The sequence below is a fragment of the Dermacentor variabilis genome, chromosome 2 (assembly GCF_050947875.1).
Source record: "Dermacentor variabilis isolate Ectoservices chromosome 2, ASM5094787v1, whole genome shotgun sequence".
Classification (NCBI taxonomy): domain Eukaryota; kingdom Metazoa; phylum Arthropoda; class Arachnida; order Ixodida; family Ixodidae; genus Dermacentor; species Dermacentor variabilis.
Window position 1 is genome coordinate 19,083,919 of NC_134569.1, and position 19,114 is coordinate 19,103,032.

General features: G+C 43.9%; 1 protein-coding gene and 1 pseudogene across 1 annotated transcript in view; one reads left to right on the forward strand and one right to left on the reverse strand.

Annotated features, from left to right (window-relative positions):
• The window catches only part of IntS4 (integrator complex subunit 4), a 78,007-nt gene that overhangs the window by 19,106 nt on the left and 39,787 nt on the right, over window positions 1-19,114 (forward strand). Inside the window, exons 5-13 of the mRNA XM_075679827.1 lie at window positions 2,978-3,117; window positions 3,771-3,891; window positions 5,970-6,041; window positions 6,565-6,739; window positions 6,807-7,012; window positions 12,894-13,036; window positions 13,098-13,213; window positions 13,300-13,433; window positions 18,592-18,743. Coding sequence (XP_075535942.1) covers window positions 2,978-3,117; window positions 3,771-3,891; window positions 5,970-6,041; window positions 6,565-6,739; window positions 6,807-7,012; window positions 12,894-13,036; window positions 13,098-13,213; window positions 13,300-13,433; window positions 18,592-18,743 — 1,259 coding nt within the window. The remainder of the gene's footprint in view (window positions 1-2,977; window positions 3,118-3,770; window positions 3,892-5,969; window positions 6,042-6,564; window positions 6,740-6,806; window positions 7,013-12,893; window positions 13,037-13,097; window positions 13,214-13,299; window positions 13,434-18,591; window positions 18,744-19,114) is intronic.
• Window positions 15,103-17,386, reverse strand: LOC142573316 (uncharacterized; annotated as a pseudogene).

Here is a 19,114-nt window from a genome sequence, read left to right on the forward strand (position 1 = left end):
TAGATTTTGATGGTAATTTCAAGTGGGGATATTATTACTTCAGGTTATCCATTTGTTTGTTATAATCTGTTTTGTTATAGCAAGGTTTGGTTTTGTAAGCTTTTGTACTGTAGTTGTGCCCAAGTTGGTTGAATAATACTACTACTATTACTGATATCCTTTGTAGCAGGGATGGTAAAGCGAAACTCTCAACTCAAAAGTTCAATTAAAAAGTTCTGCAGCCTCTACTAGCACCAGCCTAATTAAGCCTTGTGGCCTAGTTGACTCCACTTGCTATATAGAAAACACTGCATCCTGTAATATGCTTATCAAAGTAATCTTGAAACTGGCATGTCACTCTTTTTCTTTTGTGCTTTGGCAGAGACTGGTGCAGATGAAAAGCTATGGCAACCAATGAAAACATTTTTGGGGCTGTTCTTTACTCACATGCAGAGATGTACATGCAGAGATGGCAAATTGTTGTTGTTGCTTTGTATGGCATTACTTTCAAGGTTCGCACGTTGCTTGTGGTGCTTAGTTTGATTCTCATGCAACTCACTTTAGAACATTTTGCGTGCTTGCTTTTTTCACTTGATGGCTCGGTGCCAGATCGGTGTGCCATTTGGTTACTGTGCGATGGGTCGATGCAGTATCCATGCTGTTGGTGGAAGATGAACACACTCTCCTGGCTCTTTTACTAGCATGAATACCTTCTGCTTTTCGGAAAACAGTTTCATGCTGGCAGAGTGAACAGTATAACTGTACAATTAACTTTAAGGGAGGCCACAGTATGAACAATATAACTACGCACTAATGAGGGAGGCCATAATACAGATTCATATTGAATACCCTACTTTTATGCTTGCTTGCATTGCCTGTGTTGTTCAACTGTAAACAAGTTCCTTGACCATCCAGGGTTGCAGTGTGTCCATTGTAAATCCCAGTACAGTTAAACCTCAATTTAGAAAAACTTCAATATAACAATTTTCAATATAACAAAGTAGTTAACTTTTCATAATTTATTGTCCATAGAACATCATGTATATTGAACCTCAATATAACGAAATTACACTGCTGCTGTGAAGGAGTACCGAACTATAAATGATCACCTGTCGTGGTGGCATAGTAGCTTCAGCTTTGTGCTGCTAAGCCCAGGTCACGGGATCAAATCCCGGTTACGGCATTTACACTTATATAGGAGTGAAGTGCAAAAACGCTTGTGTACCATACATTGGGTGTACATTAACTCTTTCAGGGTCAATTTTTTTTTTATTGCAGATTCCAATTCTTCTGAGAAACCTATATCGAAAAAAATTTACCATAATTTATCTAGGGTGGCCATGATAAATAAATATTTTGCGTTGGTATATATGCACTCCTTATTCATGAATAACAACAATAAAAAAGAAAATAAACTTATAACAAATAAAAATTTGATGCATTGTTATACACATAGTTTTCAAGGCTTAGAAAATGTGCACACAAGAATATTTTGCAAGTTTGAAATGTTCCTGCTCTTACGCTAATATTTACGTCCATAGCGTAATTGAACTGTGTAAGTGAGCACACTCAAGAAAACTGTGTGGTTGTGTGCCCATCAAAAAAAGCAAAACATGTGACAAACTTCCGCTAATCTTCATCTTATTGCCAACCAGAGGCAATTAGTTTTCGCGAGTCTCAAAAAAGAAAAAAAAAAAATAAATGGAAAAGGAAACGCATGCACGGTGGCATCCTTCCTATGTGCACCCCTGTGAGCACTAAACGAGTGAGAAACAGGCGGTCGCCCTTTGAGCGATTAAACGAGATAGCTATCAGTTGTCCGAGCGCAAGAAGCCGAAACCACCCATGCAACAAAACCCAAACCGTAGCCCGACTGCGCGCACACCAATGCGCGAGCGGTAGTATGTAGACGCGCCGGAGCAAACTAGCTCTAAAACAGACCATGCAACGAAAACCGAGATAGGGAGGCACAAGAAAAAGATTTCCTGTGTTCCCACATAATGACAGCACATGCCAGGAAAGAAAAACTTTGGAAATTGTCGTGCTTTTTAAATGTACAGACGGCGCTGTAAATATACGGCATCGACCATTTTTGACTTGTTCGCAGTGCTGTATATTTACATCATTGACCCTGAAAGGGTTAAAGAGCCCCAAGTGGTCGAAATTAATTTGGAGCTCCCCACTACGTCCTGCCTCGTTATCATATTGTGTTCAGGGTGGCCACTGAACAAGTGTCATAGCAGCCACATCAAGATGCTTCTCATCTAATGATAGCTTCCTGTGCTGTTTATTTTAATTCTGCAGTACTGTGCTGAGAAGGTAGGCAAAAGCCGGGGCACTGTGTCAACCAAAGTAAATTTAAAAGAAAAGAAGAGTTTTCGGCTACACAGGAGCCTTGTTTACAGGTAAAAGAAACAAATGTGTCTGAGCAGTTCACTTAAATAGGCTTGAACGTGTGACACAGGCAGTGCGCAGACATTGATGGTAGATTGCTATCGCTCCTGTTCAGAGTGTGCGAAGTAGTCTGAATCAGGAGTGACTCAAGATAAAGGCATCAGTATAGCCCTTTTTCCCTGACACGGACACGTGCCTTCCCCGACTCGATTGCATGGCCACTTAAAGTGGCATGCTCAGCCAAAGCACTGAATTTCACATTTTCTTTTCTCACGTCATAATCATGCTGCTTAAGACATCTTTCAAAGTCCCCAGTTCCGCCAATATACGTTATCATGTGTGCTGCATAGTCACAGACTACACCGCACACTCTGAACAGGAGCAATGGTAATCTGCCATCAGTGCCTGCCATCATGTGTTCAAGTCGAACTGCTCGAACACATTTGCTTCTTTTACCTGTGAACAAGGCTCCCATTTGTGAGCCGAAACGTCTTCTTTTCTTTTAAATTTACTTTGGTCGGTGTAGTGCCCCAGGTTTTGCCCACCTTTTCACCATGTTCCATCCTGATCAGAGGGGCTTTCGTCGAACACTAATCTTCTGCAGTACCGTCTTCATGATCGGGGCCTGAAGCTGGATGTGAGCCTGTATGAACATGTGACGACTGCATTGACCGATGACTACGAAAGTGTGCGGATAGCTGCCCTGAAGCTGGTGCAAGTGATAAGCCATGCATATGGAAACAAGTGAGTGTTTGCCTGAGGCAGTGCTTATCCTTGTGCCGGACATAACTTGTGCCAAACACTCCACTTACTTCTGGTGCATATCACTATGCAGCATGCTAACATGTGTGACACTGACATGAAGCACTGTTTCTGTTAGCCATTGAAAAAGTTCCTGCTGCACTCTAAGCTGAGGTTGCCTACCAGCAGAGTATAAAATGTGTTGTGGTACACTTTGTAGCCCAGATGCAATGAATTGTGACATAAGAGACAGGAAAGCTTTAGGTGACAGACAACACTGTTTCGATTTTAAATGGGTTATCTATATTTGTATAATGTCCAAAATGTTGTCCCCTTCATGAGTCACGTATAGCAAATGGCAGTATATCTGAATATAATGGCACTGATTACATGGACACTGCTGCATAATAAAAACATTAAGGGTAAGAAAGGTCCTTACATACAATCTTAATTCAGCTACAACATAATTTAACTAATAACTCTGCCTGATGCAAAATGAGGGCTATTTTGTCCTACGAGCTAGTACTGTCTTTTTGTTGAGCGAGAGATTGCCCTATAGGCTTGAAGTGTGAAGCAACAAGCCATTGGTGTGGTGGATAGGGAACACTGCGTTCTTGTCGTATGTTATTTGATTGGGTGGTGTTTCTGTGGGGCAGCCTTGTGCAGGTACGAAACAGCCAGGAGCAAATCCGACTAGCAGACGATGCTTTTGCCAAGATCTGCCAGATGGTCGGCGATCTCTCCATGTGTGTGCGCATTGAAGCAGCCTTGCTGATGGTGAGGAATCTTGGGCATGCTCATGAAATCAGCAGGGCAAGCAGTGCTATGCAAACATTATGCGCAAACATTTAGTTGTCTTACAGGAAATTTATTTACTGTGCAAAACAACCAGTGTTTGTGCATGATTTGTTATATATGAGAGAACATTTATTTTTTTATTTTTACCCTGAGAAAGTCTTGCAGCTTGCAGAGCTTATTGTGAAAGTTTTTTTTACCAGTATTGAGGAGCGATACATCAGGACAGCACCTGCCCAACATTTTGTCTTACAAGTCGTAAGTCACAAGTCGTAAGTGGTGTTCGCACTGCTAAAAATGCTTTGCGATTATCTAATTCAAGTAGCATACCTTTCAGCTTTATGCACTTTGTCTCACTGGCTGATTTCAGCACATCATGAGATTGTCCACTTGCTCTGCGTCCTTGGTCATACCTCGTTACAGTAAAACCTCGTTGCTTCGAATTTCATGAGACAAGAAAAAAAATGCCAGAATTAACCAAATGTTGAATTTTCGTATGTATCAACAAACAAACAAAATAAATGAATAAATAAATAAACCCACTGTGGTGGCATAGTTGCTGTGGCATTGCGCTGCTAAGCCAGAGGGCATCGGACCAGATCCTGGTGGTTGGCATTTCGATAGGGGCAAAAGGCAACAATGCCCATGGTGCATTGCATTGTGTCCATGTTAAAAAACCCTGGGTGGTCAGATTTAATCTGGACTACCCCACTACGGTGTGCCTTAAAATCATATTGTGTTTTTGCATGTAAAACACCTAAATTTAATTTGAATGTAACTTTAACGAGAAAGAAATGCTTACTTTATCGATGTGTATTTATTGAAGAAATCTGTAACCCACATTTCTATTCTGTACAAAATCTGCGTGAGAGCTACTGCCGTTGTTATCGCATGACTGATAATTGCTTGCAGCGGCAAGAAAGAGCCTCAACACTTCCTTCATAATGTGACAGTGCAACGAGAATGTCTTCATCCGGGTAGATGTGCTTTTCGAAGACCGTGTGCACATCCAGATTATTTTATTACTCAGAGAGTTCACTGGGAACTGATCATCAATGGATCTTGGTGTAACCGGCAGGTTTGAATTGCACGGGCTGCAGTAGAATTACTTTTCATCCTCAAGATAAGAGGTGTTTTTGAAAAATTATTGTAGAAGATCTGTGGGGCAGTGCCCCTTCATAACAAAAACGTTGTAAAAGCTGGAAAGAACAGGAGCTTATAGCAGTATACTGCTTTTCATGCTCCCCTTCTGACAATGACTTGCCACAGGGCAGAGCATTGACGCTTTAGGTGAAGAGCCACAGCTTTCATTGTACCATGAACTGTAAAAGGAGTGCAGTGGTCTTGCCCTTGTATGCATAGAAGTAGCAGTTTTACCTTCACAGTTCACTTATTCTACAGGTCATAATCCTATGAGTAAGTGGAAATTAACAGTTTCATGCAGCAATCCCAGGAAAAAAAAATGTTACTCCTTTATTAGTAGAGGCCTAATTTATCACATAAATAAATTTGGTAGGAGCTTGCGTTCATATTGATTGGTTCATACAGACTTACGAATAAACAGTGCTAAGACATGAGTTAGCACAGAGGAGTGCACACACAGGCTTACCATTGGAATATGTACATATACCAGTAAAAAATTTGTCAGATTTGTTTTTTCTATACATAGCTAGGCATATATGCACCTGAAAACGAAGACAAAAAAAAAGTCTTACAATCATGCGACAAATGGCAACTTCAAGATGACAGATACGACTCGTTTTGATGCAAGTTATGTGTTCTTTCTCATTCTTTTTGCATGCATACTTTGTTATGTGTACATATATGTGGTAGACAAGCAGTCAATCCAGTGGTGGCTAGGCAGTGCTTGGTGTGGTTTTTTCCTGTCTGGGCCACCTTCAAACAGTGCTTCCATATGCATTCAGTGGAATCTTTGCCTCTGCAGTCGTAAAGAGGGCCGAAAATGCATTGAGTGTAGTTGCCTTTAAGTGTTCATGTTATTGTGAATAGCAACATCCCAAGGCACATTTCTAGAAATTGGCTAACCAGGCTTGTTGCAGGGTACCATGGGCCACGTGAGCCTGCAGTTTTTGGAGCAGACTCTTGACAAGAAGCTGATGTCGAATCTCAGGGTGAGCTTTCTTTTTTTTTTTTTTTTTGACCCGATACAACGTCAGTCCGGCTCAATTGGTTAGAGCATCACATGCGTAATGCGAAGATGTGGGATCGTCCCCACCTGCGGCAAGTTGTTTTTTCATCTACTTTCATTGCCATTAATTTATTGTTTCTTTAATTCAATTGGTAAGTACAAGTAATTTCCCCTACATTTTCTTTGCTGTCTTTGTTTGTTGGCTTCTCATGATATGATTAATAAAAATCGGGCCCCTGGTTAACCCCCTTTCAAGACGGTTGGATGTCATTTTTCCCTTTCATAAAGTTTCCTCTACCTTGCGGGCTTCTGCATAACTGATTTGTCATAGCCCCTTTATTTCTTTGGGAAGTTAGACCAAAGCAGTCAATCAGTCCATCTATACATCCGTCGATCTGTCTGCCATTCTATCAGTCAGTCACAGCTTGCAGGTTTTTTCTAGAATTGGCTGCAAGGGGAAGAGATGGGAAACCAGCTAAGTTGCTTGTTCTCCTTCTACTGTGCAGCGTAAGCGGTCAGCACATGAGCGACAACGGGAGAGCTATGAGAGCGGTGAATGGTCCTCAGGCCAACGGTGGGCAGACGATGCACCTCGCGAGGAAGTGGATGCCCAGACTGTAAGCCTCATGGGCTCAGGTGCCTGTGGGGCGTTCGTGCATGGCCTGGAAGATGAGTTCCTTGGTGAGCATGTGCAAGGGAGCCCCATAGCAGCAGGGGGACTAGCTGTGCTCTCTGTGGTACTGTGCAGAGGTACGGCTGGCATCCCTGGACTCCCTGTGTCGGCTGGCCCTCCAATTCCCATCATTTGCGGCCCAGTCTCTGGACTTTATCGTGGACATGTTCAATGACGAGATTGAAGAGGTGCGGCTCAAGGCTATTCAGTGCTTGGGCCGCATCAGCAACCAGATTGTGCTGCGTGAGGACCAGCTGGAGACCGTCCTTGCTGTGCTTGAGGTGAACCAACCTGCTTGAGGCCACATGTTTGAATCCTTCTTTTATGAGCCTATTAGTTGGCCTAAGTGCTGCACCAATTGTAACATGACATGATGCCCAGAGAGAGAGAGAGATGGAAAATGATCTCACCACTTTCTCTTGAAGATGTTGAAATCACCCTCTTCTGCCTTCAATTGGCATTGTGTTCCCATTGCTATTCTGTGTCAAGAACTTACTTGTTACATGCTTTACTAATGTGCAATTCCAGATAAATGCACTTGGGTATATATATTTTTTCTAAACATTCTGGAAAGCCTGGAGCTGTATTCTGCAACAACTCTTTCCATTTTTAATTCTTTTTGCCTTTGTTATTGGCTTGCTTCGCCCCCACTATTGAAGGGATTGACCACTTGGCATAGCAGATAACAAATGAATAGGAACTGAGGAAAATAATTTTTACAAAATATGCCTCTATCTGGAGAAGTTGTAAAATGTGATGCAAGACTTATTGCAACTACTCAGTGTCCCCAAATGTATAGTGGAGATTGTGACATTAGATTTATTTAACTACAACATAAAAACTGACAGGGTTAGATTTCATTAACATAAGCCTAGTATTTAGGCTGCAGTTCAGAAAAAGGTCATACTGAGAACCGGAACGTCCTGACCTGCAGTGTAGCTCAGAGAGGCTGATGAAACTGAGTTCAAATTGACTGGGCAGTTGTGAAGATATCAGCTGCACGAGCTGAACAGAATGCTATAAACACAGTTTTGAGAACACAGCCTTTGTGTCCCTTCACACTACAAACCAAAAATATGCTACCATACCAACTCACCCAACCGTCCATCCTTTTGAGAAAAAGGTATTTAAAAGTTTTGCACAGTTTTGCACTTCACTTAGAGGCACAAGAACTGCACAAATTCTCTCTCTCTCTCTCTGTTTTTTTCTAACAATGCAGCATTATTAGCCCCACTTTGAATAACTTTTGAAGCTTTCTGATACAGCTCCCGGTGCTTACTTTTTTGTTTTACCTATGATGTTCACATCTTGTATGTTGCATGCCAAGAGAACAGAATTACATTTATTTTAAGTTTCATGTACAAAATTGCCTCAGTGATGGCAGTCTCTATTAATTAATTATACCCAACAGGCTTTTTGTCAGAAGGTATTACATAGTGGGGGACAGTTTTTAATCCAGACAAAATTATGAACACAAAACTACAAATACTAGACCTAATAGTTCTGCAGAAACCCGCAAGGTGGGGAAAAGTAATTAACAAAGGGAAAATTAGACATCCACCTAAATGTAGCTAGTTGCTACAAAGGAGCGATTAACTATGTTTGGTTGGATGTCTAATTTTCCCTTTATTAATTACTTCTCTCCACCTTGCGGGCTTCCACAAAACTATTACGTCAAACTCTTGCCTTTGCTTCGAGTTGTTGATGGATTTGACTTCACCGTGCCATCTGCTAGCAGCCTGGTTGGCTCAGATCGTAGAGCAGCTGCCCCGGAATGGTGGTGGTCCCGGGTTTGAGTCCCGGACCAGGATGAATTTTTCTTCAACTGCGAGGCTTTTCTTTCGAGGAACCTGTATGGGTTTCCTTTTTAGCAATTAGCTATGTTTGGGTGGATGTCTAATTTTCCCTTTATTAATTCTCTCCACCTTGCGGGTTTCCCCAGAACTATTATGATAATACAGAGGTTACGACACTAGGGTGACAGTCGCAGACTGCGAGTGAAAACTCCCGGAAAGTCCGCTAGGCTACACTTCCAAGATATGTTCGCCACAAAAAAGGAGGCCGCCTTCCTCAGAAGGACTTGGGACAAGCCGCACGTATAAGTAGCAGACTCCACATCGTGCTGGAATTGGTGGTTGTAGGGAATGCACGCCTGTCGATGTAAGGTTGGAACTATGTGTCCCCAGCGATTGCATGGCAAATGGCCCAAGTTGAATGTGAATCATAGACAGGGCTTCAAGGGTTCCCCCACACTCATCACAGTTGAACCACAAAGTGCAATAAATAAGCTGCAGTGTGCTTTCTTAACGAGTGCACGTCGAATTGTAGGAAAGTACATGTACCACCTATGATTCCTATGATCACAGCACCAAATTTCTCTCTTGAAGAAATCTCATTTGCATTTTATGTCATACAGGGTGATTTTGTTTGGGGCCACAAGGATAGAGCTAGCGCCTTGTCATACTGCATGCTGGGACCCTACATATTTCACCTCATATTTTTGAAACTTTTTTTGCCTAAAGAAAAACATTTTAGTTATACATAAAAGTACTTGTAAGTGGGGCCAGAACATAGAAAAACATCTTCATATCTTTTGTTACATCAGGGTAAACATTGTGGGCTTTTTACAAGAAACTGAAAGGGGCATCTAATACAAAAGAATGCCTTTATATCCACACATTTTTTCAATGTACAACCTTTGACCTGGAAAGCATGTCGAGCCACATTGCACTGTATGTTGTCCTCGGTTAGTATTGCAAAGCAAAAAGGATTGCAATTTTTGCATAAGATTGTATGCAGTCATTTAAGTTTCTTGACTCAGCCTAAGTGGAAAATAATGCATTGATCCTTGTTTGCTGAATGAAAAATGGTGGCATGACAACAGGCCTTTCCTCGACAAGCATGCGTGACATGAAGCTCTGGCTCTCTCTCACCTCCCATTCCATTAGAAACTCAGAACTTTTATGTCATGAAACGTTGACAACTGGCTAGAAAATGTTAATTGAATAACTCCTGAGCATGCTTTTGATTTTCCTGTTGGGGCGCTAGCATTTTAAGCCTCCTATGCAAGTCGCATATTTTCCAAAATAAAGCATTTCTGCTTAACTGGTTTAATAGAAACAGAAAGCTATCACTGGGGAGAACCTTGCCCCTGGAGGTCAAGTTCTGTAGGCTGTTGTTGCCATTTGCGGTGTTTTCCTGATATGGTTGAAGGACAGTAAAAACGAACGGTGAGAAAAGATGGGAAAACAATGGGTGGAGGTGTTCATGCTGAAGTGAAAAGGTTTTGCGTTACACCTTTCACACTTCTTTGCTGTGATGTGCAAACCATGAATGTGCACAGTGGGGAGGTTGCCTTGGAACAATTGATGTTGTTCAGCATTAAAGTGTTCATTTCAAACTCGTTAACACTTGCCTGATGCTCTTTGGCCATACTTGGCCTTTATTCCACAAAACACTACATATCAATCAATCAAGTGTTCATATATGCTATCTTTTACGAAGTAGAGTGTTAACTACAAAGAACATTGTCTGCAAGGTTTGTGCACTAACCCTCATTATGATGAATATGCCTTGACTCTACCTATAGAGAGAGATTTTAGAATAAGGGCCCTAAATGTGCGGGGCCCCAGAGAAATAGCGTCGAAGCCACTGTCCATGTGCGAGATGCAAACTGCGTTTGGGTTCTGCGTTGGGCATGCTATTTCACTGATTTAGCGGAAGCCCCAAAAGCTGCCCTAAAAGATTTGTGTAAACAAACATGGCAGCACGCATCGAAGCAGTGGCTCTAACCTAGCACCAAACTGGACTCTATTCGGGGTAACATTATAAGTTCGTAAGCTTATAAAAGTTACTGTGATTATCGCTTTCTCTCAACTAGCTTGTTACGAAGATTGATTCATTAGATGCCACTGATACTGAATTTAGTTGTGGATTTCATGGCTCGTGGGCTCATTTCATGGCTTAGTGGGTTACTCAAAACTAAAGCCCCTCCATACACGTTTCCGCCGACCAGGTTAAGTACCGCCAACCTGCCCACCTCCACCACGTTCCTCTCCCACTCACCCCCTTAGCTTCCGGCGTCAAGCGGAACTTACGTAGCTGCAGCTTCCTCTTCCGGGTGGAAGTGACACTTTGTTTTTTAGCGTTGTTTACTTTCGCGCCGCTGGAGAAGCTTTAATTGCACGAGCTGCGGTTGAAACTGAATGCGATTCCATCCAAGAACCACCGCCTACTGTAACCAGCGATCTGCTCGTGCTCGCTGCTTCGCGTCAACCTGCGACGGGTTGTGGCAAGAGCGACAACGTACAGTGGAATGTAGCGCCTGGGCACTTGGAGACCACTGACGTTTTTCGTGCATTTGGACAACGGCAACCGCGAACTATACTTCAGCGGAATACAACAGCTTGTCCCCTTTGCATTTTTCTTATGGTGACTGCCACAGCTCTGCTAAGCATGCATAGGCGTCGCACCATCGTCCACAGCCATCGTCTAACAGAAGTCAAAGCGAAAATTCCCGCAGCGCAACTCCAGGAAGCGGAAACGCCGGAACCAGAAATGCCGGAACCGGAAATACCGGAACCGGATTTGGTGTGAGGGGAAAAGCGGCGCACAACAAAGGTTGTCGCTACTTAAGAAAGCGGCGGTGGCGTGTAGATGCAGGGGCTTTACTCAAAACTAAGCGTAACTAATTGTTTGCTGCTAATAAAATAACCTCTAAATTGTGAGTAAATGCTAAAATACAAAAGTCAAAATTACTATTCTTATCATAAAATGGTAGATTTTATTTAATTATTTCTAATAGCTTTTCTTTGGCGCCATGGTGGCGCTGTCAGCGCAATATGCTGTCTGCAAATGCAAAGCCCTACTCCAAAACTCTGCACTTCTGCATGCCCCAACGCTAACACCCACAAAGCTCTTTGGGGCCCCAAACTATTGGGGCCCCTACTCTAAATCTCTATAGTGTTACACTTCATTTGAGGAATCATCAGTAAAGCTCCCTTTGAAGATTTGCTTCAGCACCGTACTTTTACTTGGGTCTGTAAACAGATGCTGTGAAGGCTGGAGTCAAAGAAAGTTTGTGAATATGTTCACTAAGAAGTGAGCAGTAAGCTGAAATGAGTCTTTAGGGATCGGCTTTATACTTTGAATTTAGGCTTTAGAGTTTGCAGCATACTCAATGGCTGTTTGCAGTTGCTTTACAGTTGACTACCGCTAATTCGATCCTGATGTGACCGACGAAACTGGTCGAATTATCCGGCGGGTCGAATTGAACAAAAAACAGAAAAGAATGCCAGAACATGTCATTTAATCACTTAATAATATATTTGGTTTAAACATAGCTTTGCCGCAATGCTGGCATGGTATGCGGTGAAGCATGCTATCCGGGGGGGGGGGCGCCATTGTTTCTAGACATAGCTCGTTTTCCTTAATTTACTCACGCGCATCTGCCATCTCCAGTCACAGTACGAGCACCAAGGCACCTAATAAGTTTACTGGCAGGCCTTCAGAGTTTTAGACATACGCCCACTCTTTTGTTGGCTTTAAAGACCCCCTCGATGTTCTGAGTTTTTCATTTTACCGCCTTCCTTTTCAATAGATTTCCCAAAACATAGGTGGTTTTTCTCCGTTTCTCGGTGCATGGTGGGTCTGCACACACATAATTAAGGAACATGTACTAGGCCCCTTTAATGGTATCATATACAAGACGCATGGCGTGCGAAATGAGGGCTCAAATTGGCTCAGCAATATCACTGAGGGAGCTCTGAATGGCTGCCACTATGCTTATTAGGTATTTTGTGGTCGTACTGTGACCAAAGATCGCGCGTGCATGCCTGTATAATTATGAAGTGCTTACTATGTCTCGGGATAGTGGCCCCTTTTCATTCTTAATATGCTTCACTGCAATAAATTGCATGCGCTTCACCGGCTAACACAACTGTATTGCGGCGAAGCTGACTAGTCAAGTTGTAATTATCCAGCGAAGGCCAATTTTGAGATCGAAATAGCGGAAGTTTGGGCCCATAGAAATGTATTGGCGCCAGCAGGGACCATGGGTTGGGATCGAATTAACTGAAAAATCAAATTAACAGGAGTCGAATTAACCGAAGTCTACGGTAGAACTGAGCCATCCAGGTGCAAATGCTATCAGCACCTTTGCAGGACTCGTCGATGGACATCCGGGAAGCCCTCCATGAAGTTCTGGGTGGCTGCTGCCTGTCAACAAAGGCAGGCCTCAAGGCATGTGTGGATGCCCTTCTGGACAATCTCAAGCGCTACCCGCAGGACAAGCGCTCTCTCTGGAGGTAGCCCCTTTACGGATTTTCATGTTTGCCTTAAGGACAGCTCCTCTAATGATAACTGCAGGTGCCTGCGGTTGCTGGGGCTACGACACCCATATCTGGCACTGCCATTGGTTCCTGAACTCCTGGGCATTCATGCATACTTTGACCTGCCAGAGCCTGATGTGGAAGATCCAGCTTGTATCCTTGAAATGAATGAACTCTGTTGCTTTAAGAAAGTGTGGCCTTTAGTGAGACCCATTAGTTCCCTTGACCTGCCACTTCAGACATGAGCACACTGATATTGGTGTTCAATGCAGCAGCGGGGTGCCCAACCATGGTGCCACTTTTTGAGGAGCACACGCTGCGGCACTACTCGTATCTCAAAGATTCCTTCCCCAGCTTGGTGCCGCAACTTAGGGTTGGTTCTCCTCACTGGCCCTTTTCCATTTGTGTCAATTCCGTTTACTGATGCAATCTGTGTAAAAAAGTAAGTCGGTACTGTACTCGTGACCTCTCAACAGGGACCAGTGCCTCTTGTGCATTACCTGCAACTCACCAGAACGCTGTCTCTAGGTCTGAGCAAATTTGTGGCCTGTTCAGTTTTTTGGGAGCTCATTTTTTACCATGGATGGTTGGAATGGTCTTCATTCTACCTTACTTTGCTGTGTCACTGTCTGTAATTTTTCTGCCATCCCACAGCTGTGTTGTGTCATGCTGCAACTGCTTTACTCAGAATAAAGTACACAATTATATTAGACAACTCTATCATCCATGCTGCCACTTCCTTCCCATAAAAAAAATGGCCTTTTTTTCACTGCCATCAGCAGTAGCAACAGCCTTATGTTGCAGTACCTCCATGTCAGTACAGATTTGTGTGTTTTAATATGAGCAATACTGGTAACCCACCAGATGCGCTCACTTTTTTTAGGTATATGAGCTTCCTTTGGCTAGCTGCTTAGCTTTCTCAAAGTGTGTACATTTGGTAGAGCAGCTATGTGGTACTTGTCGTTAAACCATAATCTGTAGAAATGGGGGCTCCTGGTTGTTTGCATAGCTACTTCTACTGGACATGCACTGCCCTTCGTTCAGGCTCAACTTAAGTGGTGGCTGTATAGATTTAGGAAGATGATTCTGCTACATTGCATTAAGAATGCAGTCGTGCATCAGATCAGCAGATTATGGGATGTGAAGGTATGTCATGCTGGGGGTTACAGTTTTCTGCGTAGCTACCTCCATAGCACTATGTTTTAATGTGATCAGCATTCTTTAGGAATTTCATGCACATTTAGAGTACTATCTTTCTGCCTATCTTTCTGTCTGGTGACTGCTGCTTGGGTTACCCTGCTGACGTGGGTTACTGGGTAGTCCATGGTTAAATGGGTGCAGCACTGGGCTGCTGTGTTGAGGGAATAGGATTTGAAAACAACTGTTCGACCAACTTAGCTCACTGGGTATATGCCACTGTTCTTGTTCTTGTTCCTTAGTGAAGTGTTGCAACCACTCTGGGGGATCAGCCATAAATTGGGCAATCAAAACTGTTACTGTTCTTTTTTTAAGGGGGGAAGCTACCCTTGGATACCAACTTCTTGTTTATTGAGATATCTTAATGAAATTTTCAGGATAGACTCATAGCAAAAGCATTAGTATAACTACAAAATTTCATGCAGTTATGTTCACTGGTTCTCAAGTTACAGCAATATGTAAGAATGGTGCACATGGTTTTCTGATTCCAGGCTTGGAGAATTTTCAAAAGGTGCTGAAACTGTGAAACTCACTATGATGATTCCCAGATGGATACCTCAGGGCAAAAGAGAGCCCTTTTTTTTTAAAGTTTCCTTACTGAAAAATTTTAGCAGACCACCGAATTTAGTGTTATCGATTAAGATTTTATCAAATTTTGATTAAGTATCACAAATCACAGACGCAATATACTACAAAAAATGGGCATGTCTTGCCCTCAGAAATTTATTCAGATACACAATAAAGAAAGAACTTATGGAAATCTGATGAGCGGTTACAGAGATATGGCTGGAACAAGCAGCCTCACCAGCCAAAGAAAAGTCATTTTGAGAAAATGAGCTTTGAAAGTTTTGGGCACATATATTGGTCTAAAATGACCCTGTAGCATAACTGGAGATGTCCTTAGGCACCCTCTTCTTTTTCCGCCTTTCCACCTTCTCTTGCGATCACTCCTTGGCCTTTTTCAAGCACAGAGAATCTTTCTCGGCTGCTCGTTGAATGGCCAGGTGGCCAGGTATTAGCCCCATTGATGAAAATAGCTCTTGGGTGGCCCTGTGGCGACAGGCATTATATCATAAAACTGCCTCATGCAGTGCTGTCTATACAGCAATCAGCAACGCATGCTGCTCTTTGGGCATCAGATACCACAGCACGGAGTGGAATGATTCTGATGCATTCTGCGTCTTTGCTCCCAGGCAGCATTGCAGAAGAGAAGCTTGTGAGAGGCGCTCATAAACAGGTAGCAGCGCTTCTGCAACATAGCCTGGAAGATTGTACCGATGCTTCGGAGGTGGCACACCATCACTCTTGCTGGCATTATGACGACACCACGAGTCTGTACCCTCAGGGCAGAAGTCGTGGTGAGGATCCTCGTCCGTTGATGTCATGTGGTGGTACGATGCCATCACTGCACGCTGCTTTGCAGCCACATTGTTGGAATTGTTCCGTAGGGCCCAGCGATAATAGTAGGTCAACTTGTCGATGACGGCCTTTGTCAGCCTGCCCTTCCCTCGTAAAGCCTTGTCACTTTTCTGCACAAGGTTGCGCAGTGCTGTCCCCTTCCTCTTCTGGACGTGGTTCAGGCATTCCTCTTTCGAAATGGGGACCAGTACACAAACATTTTCTTGCACAAGGGCAGAGAAGGTGGCACTATCTCTGTCAGACACGAGCGTTGTGTAACGGAGCTTGTGCTTTGGCACCGAACATGAGAAAAGGATGACAGCTGCCTCAACCTCCATCCTCCCAGACTTCCCAGAGTCAGTGTTTTTCTGGCACATATGATCCTCCTGCCAGCTTGTGTAGCTTGGTTCTCCAGGCTTTGGTCCTACTTGGCAACCAAGGCACTGGTTCGATAAAACAATGGCGTCCAAGATGAGGCCCGTATGATATTCAATTATTGCACCAACTCCAATATGGGACATGTGGCCACGCTTGTTGCCATGTTCCATCAAAGTTTACTGTGATATCCCTGCTGAAATATGGATCCATTTCCTTGTAGGTGGTTCCCGCAGCTGAAGCAGATTCTGCATAGAACTTGTCTATGCACTGTTTCTGCGGTTCCTTGAATTTCTTCAAGTGCTTCTGAAGAGTCTTATGATGCAGGCCACGATGGGACACATTCATTGCTGCCCAAAAGTCATTGAGGGCTGTTTGTCCCTTCTCTATCTGTTTTGTTGCCACAATGGCTCTTATATTCACGTCAAAGGCCACTGACTCATCCTGACGAGCAGAACTCCACAAGCTTGCAACTACTCCACAATGTAAACATAGCAGCTCAAGCTTTGTTGCAAGTACAAGTTGGGTGCCTCCTTGAACCTTCATCCCAGTTGTGAAGCACCGCTGGCATGGGGTCCAGGATAGCAGGTCACCTAGGGCATCCATTTGCACAAGGAGAAATTTTTCGCCTTGTAGCAGTGGCAGCTTCAAGATCACGCTCCATTGCTTGAAATTTTTGCTCCGTCGCTGACATAGCGCCAAGTCCTCGTTGCACAGCAGTGCGTTTTTTATCCACCACCTCTTTCTCCTCACACATCAGGAAACGTGTTTTCAAGTACACGGTGGACGACACGATTGCACTGTCCGAGGCAGATGAAAGAGTGGATGTGGAAGCCGCTGTCGATGAACACGAGACACCAGGCGCACTTGCACGACAAATTCTTGCAACGGTGGAGCAGGAGTCATGTTGCTAGAAGCATTGACGCAACCTCGCTGTTGCGTAGGTGAAGCAGAAGCTGTCCCACAGGAACCATCGGTGCGATCATCGTCGGTGCACGGGCGAGCGGCGAGCTTCGCCATGCGGGCGAGCTTCATAGAACGCTTCCTTGCACCGAACATGTGTAGCGTCTTGAGTTTCTTTGGGTCGTGGCCGACTGCGCAGGCATCGGCAGGCTAAACGCAACAATGGCCTCGTAAAGACGGTTGAAAAGCGTCTTGTAAAGACGGTAGAAACTTGGAGAATATGCGAACAGCTGCAAAAATGGCAAGCGGAACGCACAAAGGGCGCAGGCAATGGAGGAGCGGAAGCAGATGACGGCCGGACGCATTATGCAGGAGACCACTACTTCATCGCACGCAGCAGCCAATGGGAGTCGCGGGGTCCCCCTTGTCCTTGAGAAGCATGCGCTTCGCCATATCTGAGCTTCGTGTCTCAGCCACAGGAAACTTGAAAGCTCTCACGAGCCCTTCAATCATGAGTGATTTATGTCTCTCCCGCGCTGCTGTGGGTGGCGGGGAAAAAAAAGCACAAGAATGCATGAACAAAACAACACCAAAACGGCAGCACTTGGGGGAGCGGTGGAGAAACGGCGCCCGCACCAAGTAGGGGTATTTTGAGCGCTCTCTCACCGCTCGAGGGCTGCCACGGCTCGTTATGAACTTTACTTGAAATAGTTTCGCGAGGAATTAGACTTTGATGTTTACAGAAATGGTAGCCTACAAGACATACTGCCCGAATATGTGGTTTTCCAAAAATCGACTTTTTCGCAATTTTCTGTGTTCAAAGGCTGTGACCCTCCTTAAGGAAGATAAAGCGAAATCTGCATGTGTCACTCTTCAGTGAATCTCTTTCACATCAACTTAGGTCACTGGGTACATGCCACTGGGTATGTGCCACTCTTCAGTGACAAAAAAGTACTTGAAATTTCTTCGGTTCTGGGTGGAATCAAACTTCCGACATATCTACTGAGACAATCTTGTCCAAATATATATGTTACACAAGTGCCACTTGCAGATTTCGTGGCACTGCCACTAGATCTTTTCATGTTCAGTGATAAGCACAAGAGAGAAACATGGCTGCATACACTCATCATATAGGACTCAGTTCAGTGGGGGCAATAAGGTGTGTTGCTACATAGCTTCAATGCTAATCACAGTAACATCAACATTCATTGTGTGATGGGTTCTGATGAAATTTTTTTGTCCCTCGACTAGTAACAAATATCTTTGCATGTTCTACGAACAAAACAGTATGAAAGTGAACACAGTGACTCCTGTCTAACTGGGAACTATAATTGTACTTTGGCTGATCTTAGTTGGTTGGAGTTAGTGGCTAAATGACCTTAGCAGTGAGGTGGTGATGGCTGCATGTCCTCTGGAGCAGTCGTAACAGCTGCAAATTAAAAAGGAAAACAGAGAGTAAGACTGCCTACAACCATGAGATGTGTGGCCATATCAGTGCCTGCAAAAGCTCTGGGAAGAAGCTGCAATGCAAGAAGTAAGGGTTGATTACAGCTCAGGCCTGGACACCAATTTGACATTTTTGAATAACAGCCATGCATTCTACTGTAGCTGGCCTACCAAGACTACAAGGCTAATGTTGGAGCACATGTCTGTTGCAGCTTCCAAATCAGCAGAGTAGCCCTTCAGAAGGATTGGCATCTTGCTCCCTGGCACAGTCACACAGCTTCCTGCACCAGGCACTTGAGCGGGCATGTGCAGCTGAACTCCGGCACCCTGCGGCCAGGCAGGGGTGGCTTGAGACGTCCATTCGGTCAGTGCCTTCTCTTCAGTCTAGTTTGCTCAACATTGCTCCATGCTTTTACTGCTGCTGCACAGGTGGTGCTGTTGGTGACAGATTTATGTAACAGTGCAGGATGCATTCAACACTGAACACTGTGTTCATAACAAAATGAGAACACATGCACACTTTGCGTATTGTCTCTATCCTTTGCCATGTTGAATACAAATGATCCAGCCTGACTTCGTAATCTTAAGCAGTATGCCTCAGATTAAAGAAGAGAATTGGCTGACGTAAGAGTGCTTCTTCTGCCCTTCTGCCAACACTTTAGGCAACTATCTATCCATAATTTCTTGTTGTCTTTTCTGTATCTGTTGGTCTTCCCATTATTGTGCATGGCAACA